This window comes from Colobus angolensis, unplaced genomic scaffold (genome assembly GCF_000951035.1).
Source record: "Colobus angolensis palliatus isolate OR3802 unplaced genomic scaffold, Cang.pa_1.0 Scaffold369, whole genome shotgun sequence".
In the NCBI taxonomy this organism is placed as follows: Eukaryota; Metazoa; Chordata; class Mammalia; order Primates; family Cercopithecidae; genus Colobus; species Colobus angolensis.
This window is the reverse complement of record NW_012117032.1, coordinates 2,012,890-2,031,727: the sequence shown is the minus strand read 5'-3', so window position 1 is coordinate 2,031,727 and position 18,838 is coordinate 2,012,890. Positions and strand designations below refer to the sequence as shown.

Sequence of the window (18,838 nt, the reverse complement as noted above, 5' to 3'; positions counted from 1 at the left end):
AGGAAGGAAGGAAGGAAGGAAGGAAGGAAGGAAGAAGAGAAAGTAAGATAGCACTTGGAGCCTGCACACAAGATTATCAGATAAACTATTAAGCCATATAATTAGCACTAGTTCATTTGCTTATTATTCTGGGGTATATATTTTTTCATCATGATTTATGTCATTTTTAATTGTAAAATCTATGTGACTTTACAAAATCCCATATAAGAACTAATTTTCAAATTTTCTCATGGCAGGTAGAATAGAGATTATTAGTTCTTTAGATAATTCATGCCTACTTGAGTTCAAAATCTTTTATCTATATCTCATACCCTTTTTCTATTCCAGAAATTACCAGGATACCACAGGGCAGCCAGTCACCATGTCTCCTTAGGCTTCTCTTGGCTGTGATAATTTCTCAGACTTTGCTTGTTTTGATGACCTTGTGAGTTGTGAGGAGTACTGGTCAGAGATTTCGTATAATGTCTTGCTATTGGGATTTATCTGATGTTTTTCTCATGGTAAGTGTGGGGTTATGGGTTCGGGAGAGCAAACATACATACATAAAGTACCATTTCTTCACATCATATTAAGGGTACTATCAACATGACTTACTAAACTGTTAATATAAAACTTGACCACTTGGCTGAGGCAGTTTGTTCAGTTTCTCCACTTTTAAGTTTCTCCATGTAAATGTTCTCCCATTTCAAACTATAATTTTTGGTAGGAAGTCACTACGTGCAGCCAACACTTAAAGACTGAGGAATTATACTCCACCTCCTGAGAACACAAGGCATCTACATAAATTGATATTTTTTCTATATGAAGAGCATATATGTTAAACCTAGTCAATTGTGTAATTAAAAGCCATCTGTCAGCCAGGCCTGATGGCTCACACCTGTAATCCTAGCATGTTATGAGGCCCAGGCAGGTGGATCACTTGAGCTCAGGAACTCGAGAACAGCCTGGGCAACGTGGTGAAACTTCATTTCTACAAAAAACGCACAAAAATTAGTCGGGCATGGTGGCGCATGCCTGTTGTCCCAGCTACTTGTGGGGCTGAGGCAGGAGGATTGCGTGAACTCCGAAGATCGAGGTTGCTGGTGAGCCGAGATCGGGCCACTGCACTCCAGCCTGAGCGACAAAGTGAGACCTCGTCTCAAAATAAATAAATACATAAATAAAAGCCATCTATCATTCTACAAGATTACATTAATATTATAATCACCATTTCCACTCCTGCTTTCCCCACCTTACTCGAAATTAATTTTTACCAGTATAGATGCAAAGCCATTATTTCTTTTATAAGCTTATTCTAATTGGTACTACCAAAAAAGCCTTATAAATGATCCCAAACATTCAAGACATATATTCTGTGATATGACTCTATTACATTTTATTTGAACATTATCCTGCTGATCAACATTGCTCGCAATTGTCATGATTACAAATAATATGGCAATTAAGCTGCTCTCTTATGGTAAAGTTGGAGATTTTTAGAATGTTTACAAACTGTAGAGTAGTAACCCATAACAAAATAATTTAATGGACTGCACTTAGCCTTCTTTCCTTTTTTTTTTTTTAAATGAAATAGAATACAGTACAATAGAATAGGATAAAATAGAGACTATATCACATCATGAAGTACTTCAGAAGTAGTACATGATTTTGAAAAAGTGTGTTTTTTTCCTGTGTATCCAAACATCTATATTCTTAAATGTATATAACCTGTACTGAAAGTTTTATTTCAAATTATTCTATGGACAAATAAGATTGAAAGCCACCTCTATAAGTGGAATTGCTCTAATAAACAAAAATTTCAACGTTACAAGTGACTGGCAAAGTGTCCATACTAATTTAGATACCCTCCAGCAATGTACGAAAGCTCCTATATCTCTAAATACCCACAACTGCTTGATACTGTCATATTTACCTTAAGACAATTTGAACAGGCCAAATTGGCATCCTGTTATTTGACTATGTATTTGCCTGATTACTAGTGAGTATGAACTTTTTTTCACGTTTTTATTGGCCAGTTGGGTCTCTCTTCCTTTCAAATGCCTATTCACATCCTTTGATCAGATAGGGTTAGGGTTATTGACCTTTTCTTTGACTTGTACATTAAAATTATATGTGTGTGTATGTTTATATAGTGTATGTATGTTTATACATAGCTAGATACACACATTTGTATATAAATTCTATTCATAGGGCCTTTTGTTAAAATGAAATTTTCAACTTTAATACAGTAAAATTCATCAAATATTTATCTTATCTGGTGTAAGTTTTTTGTGTCTTGTATTATAGAAGAAAACGTCCCTGGTTCTTATGTCACATATATTCTTTTAATCGTTTTAGATTTTTGCTTTTTACCTTTCATTATTTAAAATTTATTTGTGTCGGTTTGTGTCCTCTGAGACAAAAATAATTATTAGTATATGGCATGAGGTAGACATCAGCTTATGTTTTTAACCAGCTCACAAGTGTTAGTACTGCTACTAGTGTAGAATTTACTAAGATAAAATTACACACCAGAAAGAAACAGGTTTTAAAAACCTTTACATTCAAATCTTGGCTTTTGTTATTTGTAATAATAAAAAATTGGAAACAATATCTAACCACAGGGAACAGATAAATTGTTTATTCATAATGAAATATTATATTTCTGAAAAGGATACATCTCATAAATATCAGTATTAATAAAAAAAAAAGTTAAACATCTATTGCCCTTTTCTCCCCCACACAGTCAAACTTCTTGAAAAGACTGAATGTGACCTCTTTTATTTCCTGACCACCTAAATTTCAAACAACTTAAACCTTATTTTCATTATTTCATAAGAAAGTAAAGACAATTAACAGTATAAAATCTAATAGCTATTTTTTAGTCTTCATTTTCTAAGCAACCTAAGCTTCCTGGGCTCAAGTGATCCTCCCACCTCAGCTTCCCAAGTAGCTGGGACCACAGGTACATGTTCACCACATTCAGCTAATTTTTGCACTTTTTGTCGAGAGGGGGTCTTGCCATGTTGCCCAGGCTGGTCTTGAACTCCTGGGCTCAAGTCATCTACTCACCTCAGCCTCCTAAAGTGCTGGGATTACAGGTGTGAGTCGCCAGGCCCAGTCGCCATCTCCTTTTTATTTTTATTTCTTTTCAGACAGAGTCTCGCCCTATCTATCGCCCAAGTTGGAGTGCAGTGGCACGATCTCGGCTCACTACAACCTCCACCTCCCAGGTTCAAGCAATTCTCCTGCCTCAGCCTCCCGAGTAGCTGGGCTTACAGGTGTGTGCCCTCACGCCTGGCTAATTTTTGTATTTTTAGTAGAGATGGGGTTTCACCATGTTGGCCAGGCTGGTCTCAAACTCCTGACCTCAGGTGATCCACCCACCTCATCCTCCCAAAGTGGTGGGATTACAGGCGTGAGCCACCACGCCTGGCTGCCTTCTCCTTTTTAATAGGCTCTTATCACTTGGCTTCTGGGAACATTACTGCTTTCATTTTTCACCTACACTTCTGGCCAATGTTGAACAGTCTCTATCTGGTCATTGAATTTTAGAGTTACTCAAAACTTCGTCCTCAGCTATCTTTTCTTCTCAATCTATACTTTTATCCTGGCATGTTTCATCATATCCGTGACTTCAGTTATCACTTATGCAAAAGTCTCAACAAATTATAGCTCCAAATCCACATACGTAACTTCAACCTTTATAAATCTACATGGACATTTCAAAGACAATCAAACTGAGTAGGTTTAAAACCAAATTCATAATATTTCCCATGAGCCTTGTCTACTACCTACTAAATCCTTAGTGTTCACAATCTCAGGAGGTGGCACGACCTTCCCACCAAGTATGTAAGTCTGAGAAATAGGCATCGTTCTTTACACCCTATTCTTCCCCTTTATTTAATCCAACAATTGTCCACTTTGTGTTTCTTGAATCTGTTCATTTGTTTTCATCTCCACTGACACCTCTGTAATTTAAGATGTACACCATATCCTATGTGAACTACTGCAATGCAGGAATAGGTCACCCCTATACACTCTGACCCTTCTCTGATCCGCTTCTTGCCATGTAGCCAGAGTATTACTTGCTTTTCTTTTTTCAAAAGAAAATCTGAACATCTTACCCCTTGTATAAAACTCTCCAGTGCCTTTTCACATACTAATCAAGACTAAAATCCTTAATGTGACTAATAAGGTCTTTCATAGACTAGCCTCTGCCTTCTTTCCTAACCCCGTCTCATAGCACTCCCCTTTACTTTGTAACATCTCACGTCCCTGGCCCCTTCTTTTCTTCAAGTAACTCACTGCTATAAGACTTTCATAGGCTCAATTCCTCTCTGTAGAATGCACTTGCAGTGTATCTTCCACTCTCTCCTAACATTCCATTTCAAGCATCACTTCCTCAGGGACAACGCAGGTTAAGTCAGAAACGAAAACTTTTACTTCAGTTTGTAATTACATAGCTCTGTCTATGACTATTTGAATTAATGTCTGCTCTGTCACTTCACCACAATTCCATGACAGCAGGATGGGGCATCTCCAACACCCATCGGAGTCCTATGCACTTAGTAAGGACTCAAATGTTTGCTGAATTAATTATTTAGAATGACCATTTCAAGGGTAAATGCAATATGCACTATAGCCACTAGAGGATGCCCTGCTTCTGTTTTTGTTCCTCCAGAACAAGATGTGAAGATTGAAACTACTTAAAAAAAAAAAAAAACCAAAAAAACGAAACCTTTTATGATAAATTATTTACTATTAATGAAAATAAAATTGCAGTGATTGCAAAACATCAGCATTCACAAACTACTTATCTTAATTAGTTTAATTGCTTAATACTAAACAATATTACTTAATATTTCTCTTTAAAGAAAATCACAATTTATTCAGATTTATTGAAAAAGAAATACCTCCAAAACAAACACATAACTATTAAAATTTTTAAAAGATATATTCATGTACCAATATAAGTTATCTAGTTTACATCTGTGGATGTTTACCACATTCTGAGAAACAATAAAACATGAGTTATTACTAAAACCTCAAGGCAACCAAAATTTCTATTCAGAACATTACTTGTGGTTCTTGTAAGACTATTAAAGCCTAAAATACTTTTTAAATACTAAAATGATTGATGTGCTTTGAAAAAAGCCATCTTTTACATCTTCATTGCTAAGGTACAACCTTTAATAACTATCATTAGTCAGATGAAACATTAGTTGTAAGGGCCTCTATTAATGAAAATCTTACTAAGTAGAAAGGAAATTTCCCAACACTATTAATAATAAATTATTATAAGTGGTGATCGGTAATTATTAATATTCCAGTTTGTGTTACTTATACATTATTCATGAATAACCAAACCTCTGTGTATTGTGGAAAAGAAAAGTACCTACTGGGAAGACTGGGCAGTTGATTTGTTATGGGCTTACAAGATCACAAGTTCAAGGTTATAGGATAGGAAGCAGAAACAGAAGCAGAAAACTACAGATTTGTATAGGAAGAACTTCTGTACATGCAAGTTCTTACAACTCTCTAAGGAAACATTTTAAATCTATTTTCAACTTGTGTTTTAGAACTTAGACTCCAAATTAAAGATACTCCCTTCAGCCCTACTGACTCAATTGCTTTTTCAATGCACTGCCAAAACAACTGATATTAGTTTTATTTTTAAAAATTTGTCAAATGTTCTCAACATATACTAATATTTCATTAATTAATAAGTGACCACAGTAACAGTTATTGTGTAGCACGTACCAGGCACTGGGACAAGAACATTCTCAATTCTGTGTACTTTCCTTATCCCCTTTGATAGATGAATGCAAGTGAGGCTGAGAAGTTAGGTAACTTTTTCAAGGTCTCATAATAAATAATGAGTAGAACTGGGATCTGAACTTAAGCTTTTCTATCTCACAAGCATAATCCTCTTCAGGAATCCTAAATGCAGGCGATTTCTCAATTTCCCAATCATGGAGATGGAAATATTGTACATAAACAATCCATTTCTAATCACGCCCTTCGCATGCCATTCACTAATCCTCTATTCCTGCATTCCAAAAATTGGTTCCATTTTAATCTCTCTGGAAAACCCAATTAAAATACGGATCAGTAATCCCTTTTGCTAAGAAATCTCTAACAGGATACAGTATTTGCCATTTCGATTCCATTTGGGGGGATTTTTTCCCCATGTTTTACTTTTAACACATGGCACAGAAAACTACTTATCATTAAAACATTGGGAACTAATGTCCTATAAAAATACTTTAAATTCTTGGTATGTTTTTTTAAAAACTTCCAGCCAAAATAAAATTTTAAAAACCCAAATTCCCATTCAAATGAAAATTTCAGTTTACTGAGACTGGATAAATTGAAATTAAAGCCTACTCTTAACTATTGGCATACTTTTACATGTAAACCAATAACCTGACCTAAGGTTATATAAGAATCCTCTATTTTAATTTTTCTATGGAGCTAACGGGAGATACTTTACTGTGGAATGTTTACTACACACTGAATGTAATATGTCACTTACCTGATAGCACTAATTACTACTGCCTATGCATTTCGGCATTTACTGGAAGCTATACACTAAGAAAGGAAATTTAAAACCTGCGAAAGTGGTCGTTTGCGTGCGAAAAAAACAGAAGCCATAAGAAATAGTAGTCTAATTGTATTGACTGGAAAATCCTTTACCTTTTCAAATCATAATCAAGGAATAACATAAAAGATAAAAGTTGATCTTCTCAACTTAGGATATGTACTTTATATGCTAACGTTCCATTAAAAAAAATCGAAACTCTCTGAAGTATTCAACTTTTAAAATAGTTCTAAGTTCCAAAACCTTGATTCCAGCCTGAATGAACAAGTCAGAAATGTTGCAGGAGACAGTGGATAACGAATCGTTTGGGATATAAGAGAAATGATGTTAATTCCTTTGACTCCTTATTAGTGGAATTGATTTTTTTTTTTCTTTTTTTGAGACAGAGTCTCCCTCTGTCGCCCAGGCTGGAGTGCAGTGGCGCGACCTCGGCTCACTGCAATCTCCGCCCCCGGGGTTCAAGCGATTCTCCTGCCTCAGCCTCCTGAGTAGCTGGCATTACAGGCGTGCGCACCACGCCCAGCTAATTTTTGTATTATTAGTAGAGACGGGGGTTTCGCCCTGTTGGTCAGGCTGGTCTCGAACTCCTGACCTCGTAATCCGCCCGGCTCGGCCTCCCGAAGTGCTGGGATTACAGGCGTGAGCCACCGCGCCCCGCGCGGAGTTGATTTTATATCCACCACTCTTGGCTTAAGTTTATTTATCTGTCTACTGGTGAGAAAGCATCTGATATTCTGAAGGGTCCCTGTCGTGTAAATCGTGTATTAAATCCTAAGGGTTTATTGAGCACCTAACAATTTGTTTGTTTGCCAACTCGAGGACGTTCCCAGATCCAGGCAAATGCCAATCTCAGCGTCCCCTTTTCCGTTTAGTCTCTCCAGCCCCCGTCCCCACCCACAGGCAGGACCAATTCCGGGGCGGAGAAGTCGAGCTGTCGCTAGGCCTCCGGAGTGTGCAAGCATGTGGCAGAGAAGGGAAAAGAGGGGAAGTCACATTCTGACTACAGGCCTGGGCACTTGCTATCCGTGGGGACAAAATGTCACCAGTGGCAGCAAATAGCGAGAAAAAGTGCAGCGCACTAGGGAAAAAGCGCGTCCGCCGGCGCTACACCACAGTTTAGGCGCCGACACCCTCCGCGCCCTGGTCCCTGAACTTTACCTGGAGCTTATCCCGGTCAGGCCTGGTCTCGAAAACGAGGGCTCCTCAGCGCGAAGGCAGGACCCAGCTCCATTAAAGCTCTCGGGCAGGGGTCCCCTCTACCCACTGGAGCGATAGCTAGTACGGTATCCCTAAGCCACCACCACAACCACCCCTCAATCTCGGAACGCCCCCAACACCTGCCCGGCCGCTGCTACTCTCGCGATAATTCTCGGGCCAGTCACCCGTCAGTCCTCTCCACGCCTTCCTTCTCTGACCAATCATGGAGGAATGGTGGGTGGAGTTTTGCTTTTGAGCGGAGAGCGGGGCCTTCAATCTTTGCTACTTGGCGCCTGGAATGGGCGGGGCTGAAGTGGGCTGGGGCGGGGCTGGGGCGGGGCTAGATCGGGGAGAGGGGCAGGGCACGCTCCAGTTCTCGCGATACTGGAGACCAGGAAGACGCCTGCAGAGCCGGGCTGCTGGTGCAGCAGAGGCTGAGGCATCAGGTGCAGCTGCGTCCGGATCTCCTGCCTTGGCGCCTACTCCTTCTCTTCAAGTCGGGAGGCAGGAGGTGGTCAGGCCGGGGCTGTGGAGGTGCGCTGTGTCCCCTGAGGCCTAGAAGATTCGGGCTGCGGCCTGTCGGAGCCAGTCAGGGAGGCGCCCACACTCCTGACAGGATAAGATGGCGGCGATGGCGCCTGGAGGTAGTGGCAGCGGTGGCGGCGTGAATCCATTTCTCAGCGATTCGGATGAGGACGATGACGAGGTAGCGGCAACAGAGGAACGGCGGGCAGTACTTCGGCTGGGTGCCGGAAGTGGCCTAGATCCTGGCTCTGCGGGCTCGCTGTCGCCACAGGATCCCGTGGCCTTAGGAAACAGTGCGCGGCCAGGGCTCCCTGGGGAGGCGTCGGCGGCTGCAGTGGCCCTGGGGGGCACCGGGGAGACCCCGGCCCGATTGTCAATTGATGCGATCGCTGCTCAGTTGTTGCGCGATCAATACTTGCTGACCGCCCTGGAGCTGCATACCGAGCTGTTAGAGAGTGGCCGGGAGTTGCCTCGGCTGCGCGACTACTTCTCCAATCCAGGCAACTTCGAGAGGCAAAGTGGAACCCCGCCGGGGATGGGGGCGCCAGGGGTCCCAGGAGCAGCCGGCGTTGGGGGCGCTGGAGGTCGGGAACCGAGTACAACGTCGGGCGGGGGACAGCTCAGTAAGTGGACGCAGCCTGTCACACTCCGGCAGGGTTGTTGGGATTGTAAGGAGTTACTGTAGGGGAGTGGGGTATTTCTGCGTGGGTCCCGAGGATAGGGACATTTTAAGAAACGAGAGTATTGGGGTGGGGGCGCTCTTTTGCGGTGGAAGCAAAAGGATCAGGCAGTGACTGTTCTCTCTTCCTGCCTCCAACCCTTGGCTGGTGTTGCACTTGGCTCCTGGGTCCCCTATTGGTGTCAATATCTATAAAATACCAAGAGTTTCTAGTTCACTGGTTATTACGGGACTCCAGAAGGTTCTCTTTTATACTAGTTTATTGCTTTAAGCATTTTTCCTTTTTCTCCAGTTACCTGAATCACACTACCAGGAAATAGTGTTACTTGAATTGCCTGCAGTAGTTCTTTGAGTCTGAGCCAGGAGAGAAAGAATAGGACACATTGCTGCTGTCTCCGAAAAGTCAGATGTACTTAAGACCCTTTGTCTTTGGGACGACTTTTTCACTGCCAAAATTGGGTTTTCTGCTGCACAAAATTTGTTCTGTTGAAATAAAGTTGATGTAATTCAGTTTCAATGCCTTAATTTCAGTAACGTTCAAAATTACAGGAAATCCAAGGAGCAAGGCAGACAGGTTCTACCAGCAGTCTTTCTCACCATCCCACCACCTTGCAGGCTTTTCTCTCTGCATTACATAGGAGTTGACCTTTTTCCCTGGTTGGAATCATTTTTAGCAACATAGAGTAATCGTTTACCCCATATATTTCTAAGCATCTCTTATGGCTTGAAAACTTATTGTCAAAGATGTACTGTACTGTATATAGGATTCCCAGTGTCTCCCTTTTGGGAGGTTATCTTAAAATATTCCCTTACTAATGTATGGTGATGTTTTAGTATGAGGCCGAATATTAATTCTCTATTAACAAGTATTCATATAGTATTTTTAAACTGCAGCCTAATTGATTTCTTTTTTTTTAATCACTGTGCTTTTGAATAGTGCCAGAGACTTAAATTGCCAAATGTAGATGTGGTGGAAGCTTAGGGAGTGCATTTTCTATCAAGGTGAATCTTAAATATATTTCCCCCTTGGATATGGGATGTAATTTCCTTACTCAATATGTAGGATAATCTTCTTTTTCCGGAAAAGATTTTCTCATTGCTGACCTTTAAGACTAAAAATCAGACAGCAGTGTAACAAAATTGTTATGTGTGGTGGTGGTGTTTGTTTTTATTTATTTATTTATTGGTTTTTGTGTTATTTCTAAGATTTCTAAATTATCTCGTGATTTTTCACCAGACAAGGTCTAGCTAAGATGTCACCTTTGGAAATGCTCCCTCCAGGTAGTTGCTTGCTTCTTTCATTGTACCACTTTCAAACCTCCATCATAGCCTTTAGCCCGTTTGTGTGTGATTTGTTGGCAATGCCATTTTTCTCCATTGGTCAGTTCTTCGGAGACATTTTTATAGTAAATTCCTCATGCTTTGCTCAGTCCCTGGCCTGTTGATGAACATAACTGAATTGTATCTACTATGTTTTCAACCGTATTAATACAGTGAAATGGATTATTCCTTACTTGATAACTTTATTCATTTAATTTTAAAGAATTTCTTGACCTTTTCACCCTGTCTTATTAGGGCTATCATAGCATTGTTTCTAGTGAAAATTCATCCTTGCAAACTTTTGTATTGAAAGAATTATAATTGAGCTCAGCAAATAATAGTTTAGCAGTGTTTTAGAGTAAAACTTTACTTCCAAGTGCCTTTGCATTACACATTTTTATAGTTTCCTGAAATAACTAGAGTCTTATGATCAAAATCACAATTAAATATTCATGTGCACCTGTGCTTTTCTATGATCCTCATTCATTTGTACCTGTTTTAGGTACTGGATATATATGTGTGTGTGTCTGTCTGTGTGTGTGTACACATAAAGGTTATTAAATTTTTAGTTAATACTAAGCAAATGAACAACAGGGCAAAAAATTCAAAATTATCCATAATCCCACAAATGGTATTGGTTTTTCCTGTCTTTAATGGTAGTTGCCTTACCAGTCTTTTCTGTGCATGTATTTTAAAAAACAAAAAATGGATTAAACTGTTTAACATAGTTTTATACAGGCACTATAGTTTTTAGCATCAACTTGGATGTAAAATTTGCATACAGTAAAATTTACATGTTTTAAGTATATGCAGTTTGGTGAGTTTTGACAAGTCAGTCACTACCACAATTAAAATACAGAACATCAGCAGGGTGCGGTGGCTCACGCCTGTAATCCTAACCCTTTGGGAGGCCTAGGCAGGCAGATCACGAGGTCAGGAGTTCGAGGCCAGCCTGGCCAACATGGTGAAATACCTTCTCTACTAAAATTACTAAAATCAGCCAGGCGTGGTGGTGGGCACCTGTAATGCCAGCTACACGGGAGGCTGAGGCAGGAGAATTGCTTGAACCCAGACGGCAGAGGCTGCAGTGAGCCGAGATCGTGCCACTGCACTCCAGCCTGGGCAACAGAGCGAGACTCCATCTCAAAAATAAATAAATAAAAATAAAATAAAATGCAGAGCATTTTTATTATCCCCAGAATTCCTTCATTCAATATCCTTACTTCCATCTAAACCACCACTGATCACTTAGAACAGAATTTCTCAACCTGGGCCTGGGCACTCTCAACATTTTGGGCCTGGTAATGCTTTGCCGTGGCTGCTGGCCTGTGTATTATAGAATGTTTAACAGCATCCTGGACCTCTACCCACCAGATCCCTGTAGCAACCACCCCCATACCTATGCCACCCCAGTTATGACAACCAAAAATGTCTCCAGCATTGCCCAGGGAAGGGGAGGGCATAATTTCCCCAGTTGAGAACTACTTCTGTAGATAAGTTTTGCCAGTTCTAAAATTCCACGTAAATGGAATCATAGAACGTATTTTTGTGTGTGTGTCTGCCTTCTTTTGCTCAGATTGTTTTTAAAAGTCATCTATGTCTTTGTGTGTATTTCTAGATCATTCCTTTCTGGTTTTATCCCTAAAAGGGGGGGATAAAAACATTTGTGTTTTTTAAGACATTGGTGTTTTTTCCAGTTTTGTGTTACTATAAAGAAAGCTCCCATTTATGTCTTTATAAGAAACTGCCAAATTGTTTTCCAAAATGGACCATTTAAAATTTCCACCACCAATGTACAAGAGTTCCAGTTTCTGTACATCTCCTAAACACTTGGTATTTTCAGGCTTTTTAATCTGTCATTTTAGTAAGAATTTTAGCAGTATCTTATCGTGGCTTTAATTTCTATTTCCCTGATGACTAATGATTCTGAGGTCCTTTTCCTGTGCCTTTAGTTTCGTATGTTTTTTATGAAATGCCTATTCAATCTTTTGCTCCCTTTTTTCCCCTTCAACTTCCAGGGTACACGTGCAGGGTGTACAGGTTGGTTACATAGGTAGACATGCGTCATGGTGGTTTGCTGCACAGATTAACCCATCACCTAGATATTACGCCAAGCAAGCATTAGCTATTTTTCCTGGTGCTCTCCCCGTCACTCCCCATGTCCATGTGTTCTCATCGTTCAGCTCCTCCTTATAAATGAGAACATGCAGTGTTTGGTTTTCTGTTCCTGCGTTAGTTTGCTGAGGATAATGGCTCCCAGCTCCATCTATGTGCCTGCAAAGAACATGATTCTGTTGCTTTTTATGGCTGGCTGCATAGTATTCCATGGAGTACATGTATCACATTTTCTTTATCCAGTCTATCATTGATGGGCATTTGGGTTGATTCCCATGTCTTTCCTATTGTGAATAGTGCTGCAATGAAGATACACATGCATGTATCTGTATAATAGAATGATTTACATTCCTTTGGGCATATACCCAGTAATGAAATTGCTGGGCCAAATGGTATTTCTGGTTCTAGGTCTTAGAGGAATTGCCACACTGTCTTCCACAATGGTTTAACTAATTTACAGTCCCACCAACAGTGTAAAAGCGTTCCTATTTCTCTGCAACCTCTCTAGTGTCTGTCGTTTCTTGACTTTTTAATAATCACCATTCTGACTGGCCTAAGATGGTATTTCATTGTGGTTCTGATTTGCATTTCTCTAATGATCAGTGATGTTGAGCTTTTTTCCATATGCTTGTTGGCCGCATGAATGTCTTCTTTTGAGAAATGTTCGTTCATGTCCTTTGCCCACTTTTTAATGGGATTATTTGTTTTTTCTTGTAAATTTGTTTAAATTCCTTGTAGACTATGGATGTTAGATCTCTATCAGATGGATAGATTGCAAACATTTTCTCCCATTCTGTAGGTTGTCCGTTCGCTCTGATAGTTTATTTTGCTGTGCAGAAGCTCTCAGGCTTAATTAGATCCCATTTGCCAATTTTTGCTTTTGTTGCAATTGCTTTTGGCATTTTTGGCATGAAATCTTTGCCCATGCCTATGTCCTGAATAGTATTGCCTAGATTTTCTTCAAGGGTTTTCATAGTTTTGGGTTTTACATTTAAGTCTTTACTCCATCTTTAGTTAATTTTTGTGTAAGTTGTAAGGAAGGAGTCCAGTGTCAATTTTCTGCATATGGCTAGCCAGTTCTCCCAGCATTCTATTAAATAGGGAATTATTTTCCCTTTGCTTGTTTATGTCAAGTTTGTCAAAGATCAGGTGGTTAAAGATCAGATGTCAAAGATAGATGTCAAAGTATCCAGTCTTATTTCTGAGTGCTCTCTTCTGTTCCATTGGTCTGTGTCTGTTTTTGTACCAGTACCATGCTGTTTTGGTTACTGTAACCTTGTAGTATAGTCTGAAGTCAGGTAGCGTGATGCTTCCAGCTTTGTTCTTTTTGCTGAGGATTGTCTTGGCTATATGGGTTCTTTTTTGGTTCCATAGGAATTTTAAAAGTTTTTTCTAATTCTATGAAGAATGTCAATGGTAGTTAAATGAGAATAGTATTGAATCTATAAATGACTTTGGGCAGTATAGCCATTTTCATGATATTGATTCTTCCTATCCATGAGCATCCATTTACTGTGTTGTCTCTGATTTCCTTTAGCAGTAGTTTGTAGTTCTTGAAGAGGTCCTTCACTTCCTTTGTTAGCTGCATTCCTAGGTCTTTCATTCTCTTTGTAGCAATTATGAATGGGAGTTCATTCATGATTTGGCTCTCTAGTTGTCTGTTGTTGGTATGTAGGAATCCCTGTGATATTTGCACATTGATTTTGTTTCCTGAGACTTCGCTGTAGTTGCCTATCAGCTTCAGAAGTTTTGGGGCTGAGACAATGGGGTTTTCTAAATACAAGATTATGTCATCTGCAAACAAAGACAATTTAACTTCCTCGCCTCCTATTTGAATACCCTTTATTTCTTTCTCTTGCCTGTTCCCGGGCCAGAACTTCCAATACCATGTTGAATAGGAGTAGTGAGAGGGTATCCTTGTCTTATGCTGGTTTTCAAGGGGATTGCTTCCAGCTTTTGCCATTCAGTATGATATTGGCTGTGGGTTTGTCATATATGGCTCTTATTATTTTGAGGTATGCTCTTTCAATACCTAGTGTATTGAGAGTTTTTAACATAAAGGAATGTTGAATTTTATCAAAGGCCTTTTCTTCATCTGTTGAGATAATCATGTAGTTTTTGTCTTTAGTTCTGTTTATGTGATGAATTACATTACTGATTTGTGTATGTTGAACCAATCTTGCAACTCAGGGATGAAGCCAACTTGATTGTAGTGAATAAACTTTTTGACGTGCTGCTGGATTCGGTTTGCCAGTATTTTATTGAGGATTTTTGCATTGATGTTCATCAGGGATATTATTTTGCCCTTTTTTAAATTAGGTTGTTTACATGTTGGTTTTGTTTCATTATTGAGTTGTAAGAGTTCTCTATATGTCCATTATCAAATGTGAATTTTGCAAATATTTTCTTCCAGTCTGATTTGCCTTTGTATTTTCTTAATGATGTGTCTCAGACCAGGCGCAGTGGCTCACACCTGTAATCCCAGCACTTTGGGAGGATGAAGTGAGCAGATGGCTTGAGCCCAGGAGTTTGAGACCAGCCTGGGCAACATGACAAAAGTCTGTCACTACAAAAAAAAAATACAAAAATTAGCCATGCATGGTGGCCTATGCCTGTGGTCCCAGCTACTTGAGAGGCTGAGATAGGAGGATCGCTTGAGCCCAGGTGGCGGAGGCTGCAGTGAGCCATGATGATACCACTGCACTCCAGCCTGGGTGAAAGAACGAGATCCTGTATTAAAAAAAAAGAACAAAAACCAGTGTGTCTTGTGAACAAAAGCTTTTGATTTCGTCAAATCCAATTGACTGTTTTTTTCTTTAATAATTTATGTTCTGTATGTCCTTTTAAGAAATATTTGCCTACCCCAGAGTTGCAAAGATTTTCTCTTACAAGTTTTATAGTTCCGACTTTTACAATTAGGTCTATGATGGCGGGAACTGTATTTTAATGAAGGTATCATAAAGGAGAAAAGAAATATTTCTTAAATATTCCTCCTATAAACATGCAGACATTTATAGTACAAACTTTAGTACAGTTTTAAAATGCTTGTATAAAACTGTGCTCAGTACTGTATTCAGAAGATTTCAACAAAGCTCCTGATCATACAAATTATATTTTCTAGGACAGGGCTACTGCCTATTTTTAGAGGTCCTCTATATATTCAATTTTAGCATGTCGATTGATACTACTTGGGTGTGATTTTATAATAATAAGCACTTGTTGGCTGATTGTAAACGGTTTAGAGTTTGGTAGTATAGATTATCTAAAACATTATTTTGACTTGTTTTTGTATATGTGTTTTTGATTGATATGTGTCTGATCTGAAAATTTAGAATACTTCAGAACAATAAATGTATAATAAAAACTGATTTTCTTTATTTAATGATGTTTAAGAACAATATAATCTTATTATTAACCTTTATAATTTTAGATTTAGTGAATTATTTCCCTAAAACTGTTGACTTAATACTGTAATACAATTGTGCTTTTAAACATACTTTAAGACGTCTTCATACTGTTTAATTTCTTTTCTGGATTATAAGAATAATCCATATTTACAAAACATTCAAATATGAACAGGATATATAGCTTTATAAGTTTGATATTTTCAATAGAATTTCTATTAACTGAATAAAATTACTTTTAACAGATATTCTAAGGAAACCTCAGTTTTGGATAAATTCTTGTAGCATCATTGTAATGTTCCTACTAAATTTACACGATGAACCAATTAGATCTTTTATATGTAATATTATTTGCTGGAATATATACACACTCTGTGTGTGTGTGTGTGTGTGTGTGTGTGTGTGTGTGTGTGTACCCTGTATTTTTGCCAGGTGAGCCAAGATAGCTTCTATTCAGTACTTTGTTTTCTAGTTACATTGCAAGATAAAAATTGTGGTGATGACATTGATTGACACTGATCAGCTTATAGTTACTTAGCAAGAGTAACGCTTTTTCTGTTTGAAGCATTAGGGCTCTAATCAAAATTAGACTGTAATTTCTTAAGATTGACCCAGTTCTTTGCACAATAGAGATGTAATGTGATCAAGTGGAGAGGGCAACTAACATGCCTTTTGGTGATAGATTTCTTTTACCATGCCTTCAAATTTTTATAAGGCAGCTAATCAGGAGGTAGGCATTTATGTTTGAATGTAATCATTTCACTTGTGAGCTTGCAGCCTTCCAAAATCATCTTTCTTTTTTTTTTTAAGACGGAGTCTCCTTCTGTGGCCAGGCTGGAGTACAGTGGTGCAATCTTGACTCACTGCAACCTCCACCTCCTGGGTTCAAGCAGTTCTCCTACCTCAGCCTCCTGAATACCTAGGACTACAGGCGTGTGCCACCTCACTCAGCTAATTTTTGTATTTTTGGTAGAGACCGGGTTTCACCACGTTGGCCAGGCTGGTCTCAAACTTCTGACCTCATGTGATCCGCCAACCTCGGCCTCCCAAAATGCTGGGATTACAGGCGTGAGCCACCGTGCCCGGCCTAAAATCTTCCTTTCATGATCCGACCTATCGTTTCTCAGAACTCTGAGAGCATATATCCAACTATGCCCGGTGTTCTTTTCCTAGGATCGCCAACACTAAGATGTCACGATTGCTTTCTTACAAAGTTTTCATCCCTTCTACTTTATAAAGTAGTTCCCCTCTGTTAAGTTGGGATTGGATTGAGTGTTTTCTCTGCTTTCTGAGAGAGAAAACACCAGCGCAATATTTTTCTTTTTCTTTTCTTTTTTTTTTTGAAACATAGTCTCCCTCTGTCGGCCAGACTGGAGTGCAGTGGCGCAATCTCGGCTCGCTGCAACCTCTGCCTCCTGGGTACAAGTGACTCTGGTACCTCAGCCTCCTCAATAGCTGGGATTACAAGCCCGCACCACCACGCCTGGCTAATTTTTGTGTTTTTGGTAGAGATTAGATTTTGCCATGTTGGCCAGGCATGTCTTGAATTCCTGGCCTCAAGTGATCCACCTGCCTTAGCCTCCCAAAGTGCTGGGATTACAGGCGTGAGCCACTGCACCCGGCCCCATCACAACATTTCTAAAATTTATTAACTTCACTGCTTTTACCTGAATTAGACTTTCCACTATTCTCTGGGCCATAGACATTCCTAAATAGATCTACTGTGTAACTGTCATTTTTCTTTCCTGTGTCTTTCCAATTGTTTCAAATTTATTTCTGTGGAAATTTAGTTAGATATCATCCCTGCTTGGCATGGTGGCCTGAATATAGTTGGTATTCAGTATTTTTACATCGATATATTTATTAAACATTGTGGTCAGTTAAGGATTACAGTGATCTAAAAGTTTAATGCATATCCTTGAGCTTATGTTCTTGATGGAGAGGTAAGACTAATACCTGAAATAATTTGAGAATAGTCTCCTGTGGCAAAGAAAATGTTTACAGAATGTAAACATTCTGATGTAGAAAAACCTGTGTTGAGTGTGGAAATGAAATGGGCCTGTGGAGAAAGTAAAAGTTAAGTTTGACCCTCAAGGATGGTTAAAATTTTGAATAAGTAGTAACTTTATTATTTGACTATATTTAGACTCTATCCTGAGTAAGAAAAGGAAAAGGAAGTACAGGTGAAGGAAAGATAATAGGTCTTGTATTTTTTCATGTTTAAAACATCATCTGGGAACATGACACTCCCTGCTTACCATCATCTGCTTACCATATAATAGGGTGATTCCACTGGAGTAGTTGCAAAAATACAATATGACATTTTAGCCTCGTGTGGTACTCTAAAAGGAAGCAAGATAAGGGTATTAATCTAGGAAAACCAACCTTATTTCCGTGAAAAATTAAAATTATACTTTCTACTTTTCAAACAAGCAAGTTAGAGCTGGAACTTCAAAATGTTTATTAGAAACCTAGATTGGTTGTTTGGCGTTTTTCAGTCAAAAATTAAATTTTGTGTATTTGTTTTTAATTTAGCCTTTAACTGTGCTGTTCCACCCTATCCTGCAGCTCCCAGCCTCCCAGCCTTGTCTAAAAATATACAGTACTTATATCTGAATTACAAATATCAGTTGAAAAACTTCACATCTACAGTATACTTAGTTTCTACAAACTAAGGAAATCTATATAGGAAAACCTGAACAAGTTGACTGTAAACTGATTAATTTTCTTTAAGAATAGATTCCTCATAGATTTCTGAGAAGTGAATACCCGTTACAATTGGGTATAGCAATGGTATTTACCAAGATTCAGCAAAAGATAGTGGGATCAAGAAGAATGCCCTAGAGCTGATATGTTTGGATTATAGTAAGATACAAGACAGACATCTCATATTGGTGTGAACAAATAGAGAAATAAGGGCTTCATCAGAGTAGCTGTGGAAACATTTGTGACTGATAAAACAACAGTAGGTCTGTGCCAGACTATACCAACTATAATTTTGAACTCAGCCTATTG

At 39.1% G+C, this 18,838-nt stretch overlaps 2 protein-coding genes across 6 annotated transcripts in view; one reads left to right on the top strand and one right to left on the bottom strand.

The window, feature by feature from the left end:
* PIGN (phosphatidylinositol glycan anchor biosynthesis, class N) overlaps positions 1 to 7,954 on the bottom strand; it is a 150,680-nt gene extending 142,726 nt beyond the window's left edge. For 2 of the 3 annotated variants that reach the window (XM_011953602.1, XM_011953604.1), the window contains exon 1: positions 7,742 to 7,954. The gene's annotated coding sequence lies outside the window, so the exon portion shown is untranslated. The remainder of the gene's footprint in view (positions 1 to 7,741) is intronic. The other variant, XM_011953605.1, reaches the window with a different exon arrangement.
* Positions 7,955 to 8,145: 191 nt separating this feature from the next.
* The window catches only part of KIAA1468 (KIAA1468 ortholog), a 124,393-nt gene continuing 113,700 nt past the window's right edge, over positions 8,146 to 18,838 (top strand). For all 3 annotated transcript variants that reach the window (XM_011953599.1, XM_011953600.1, XM_011953601.1), the window contains exon 1: positions 8,146 to 8,928. In XM_011953599.1, the coding sequence (XP_011808989.1) occupies positions 8,403 to 8,928 (526 nt within the window). In that variant the 5' untranslated portion in view covers positions 8,146 to 8,402. The remainder of the gene's footprint in view (positions 8,929 to 18,838) is intronic.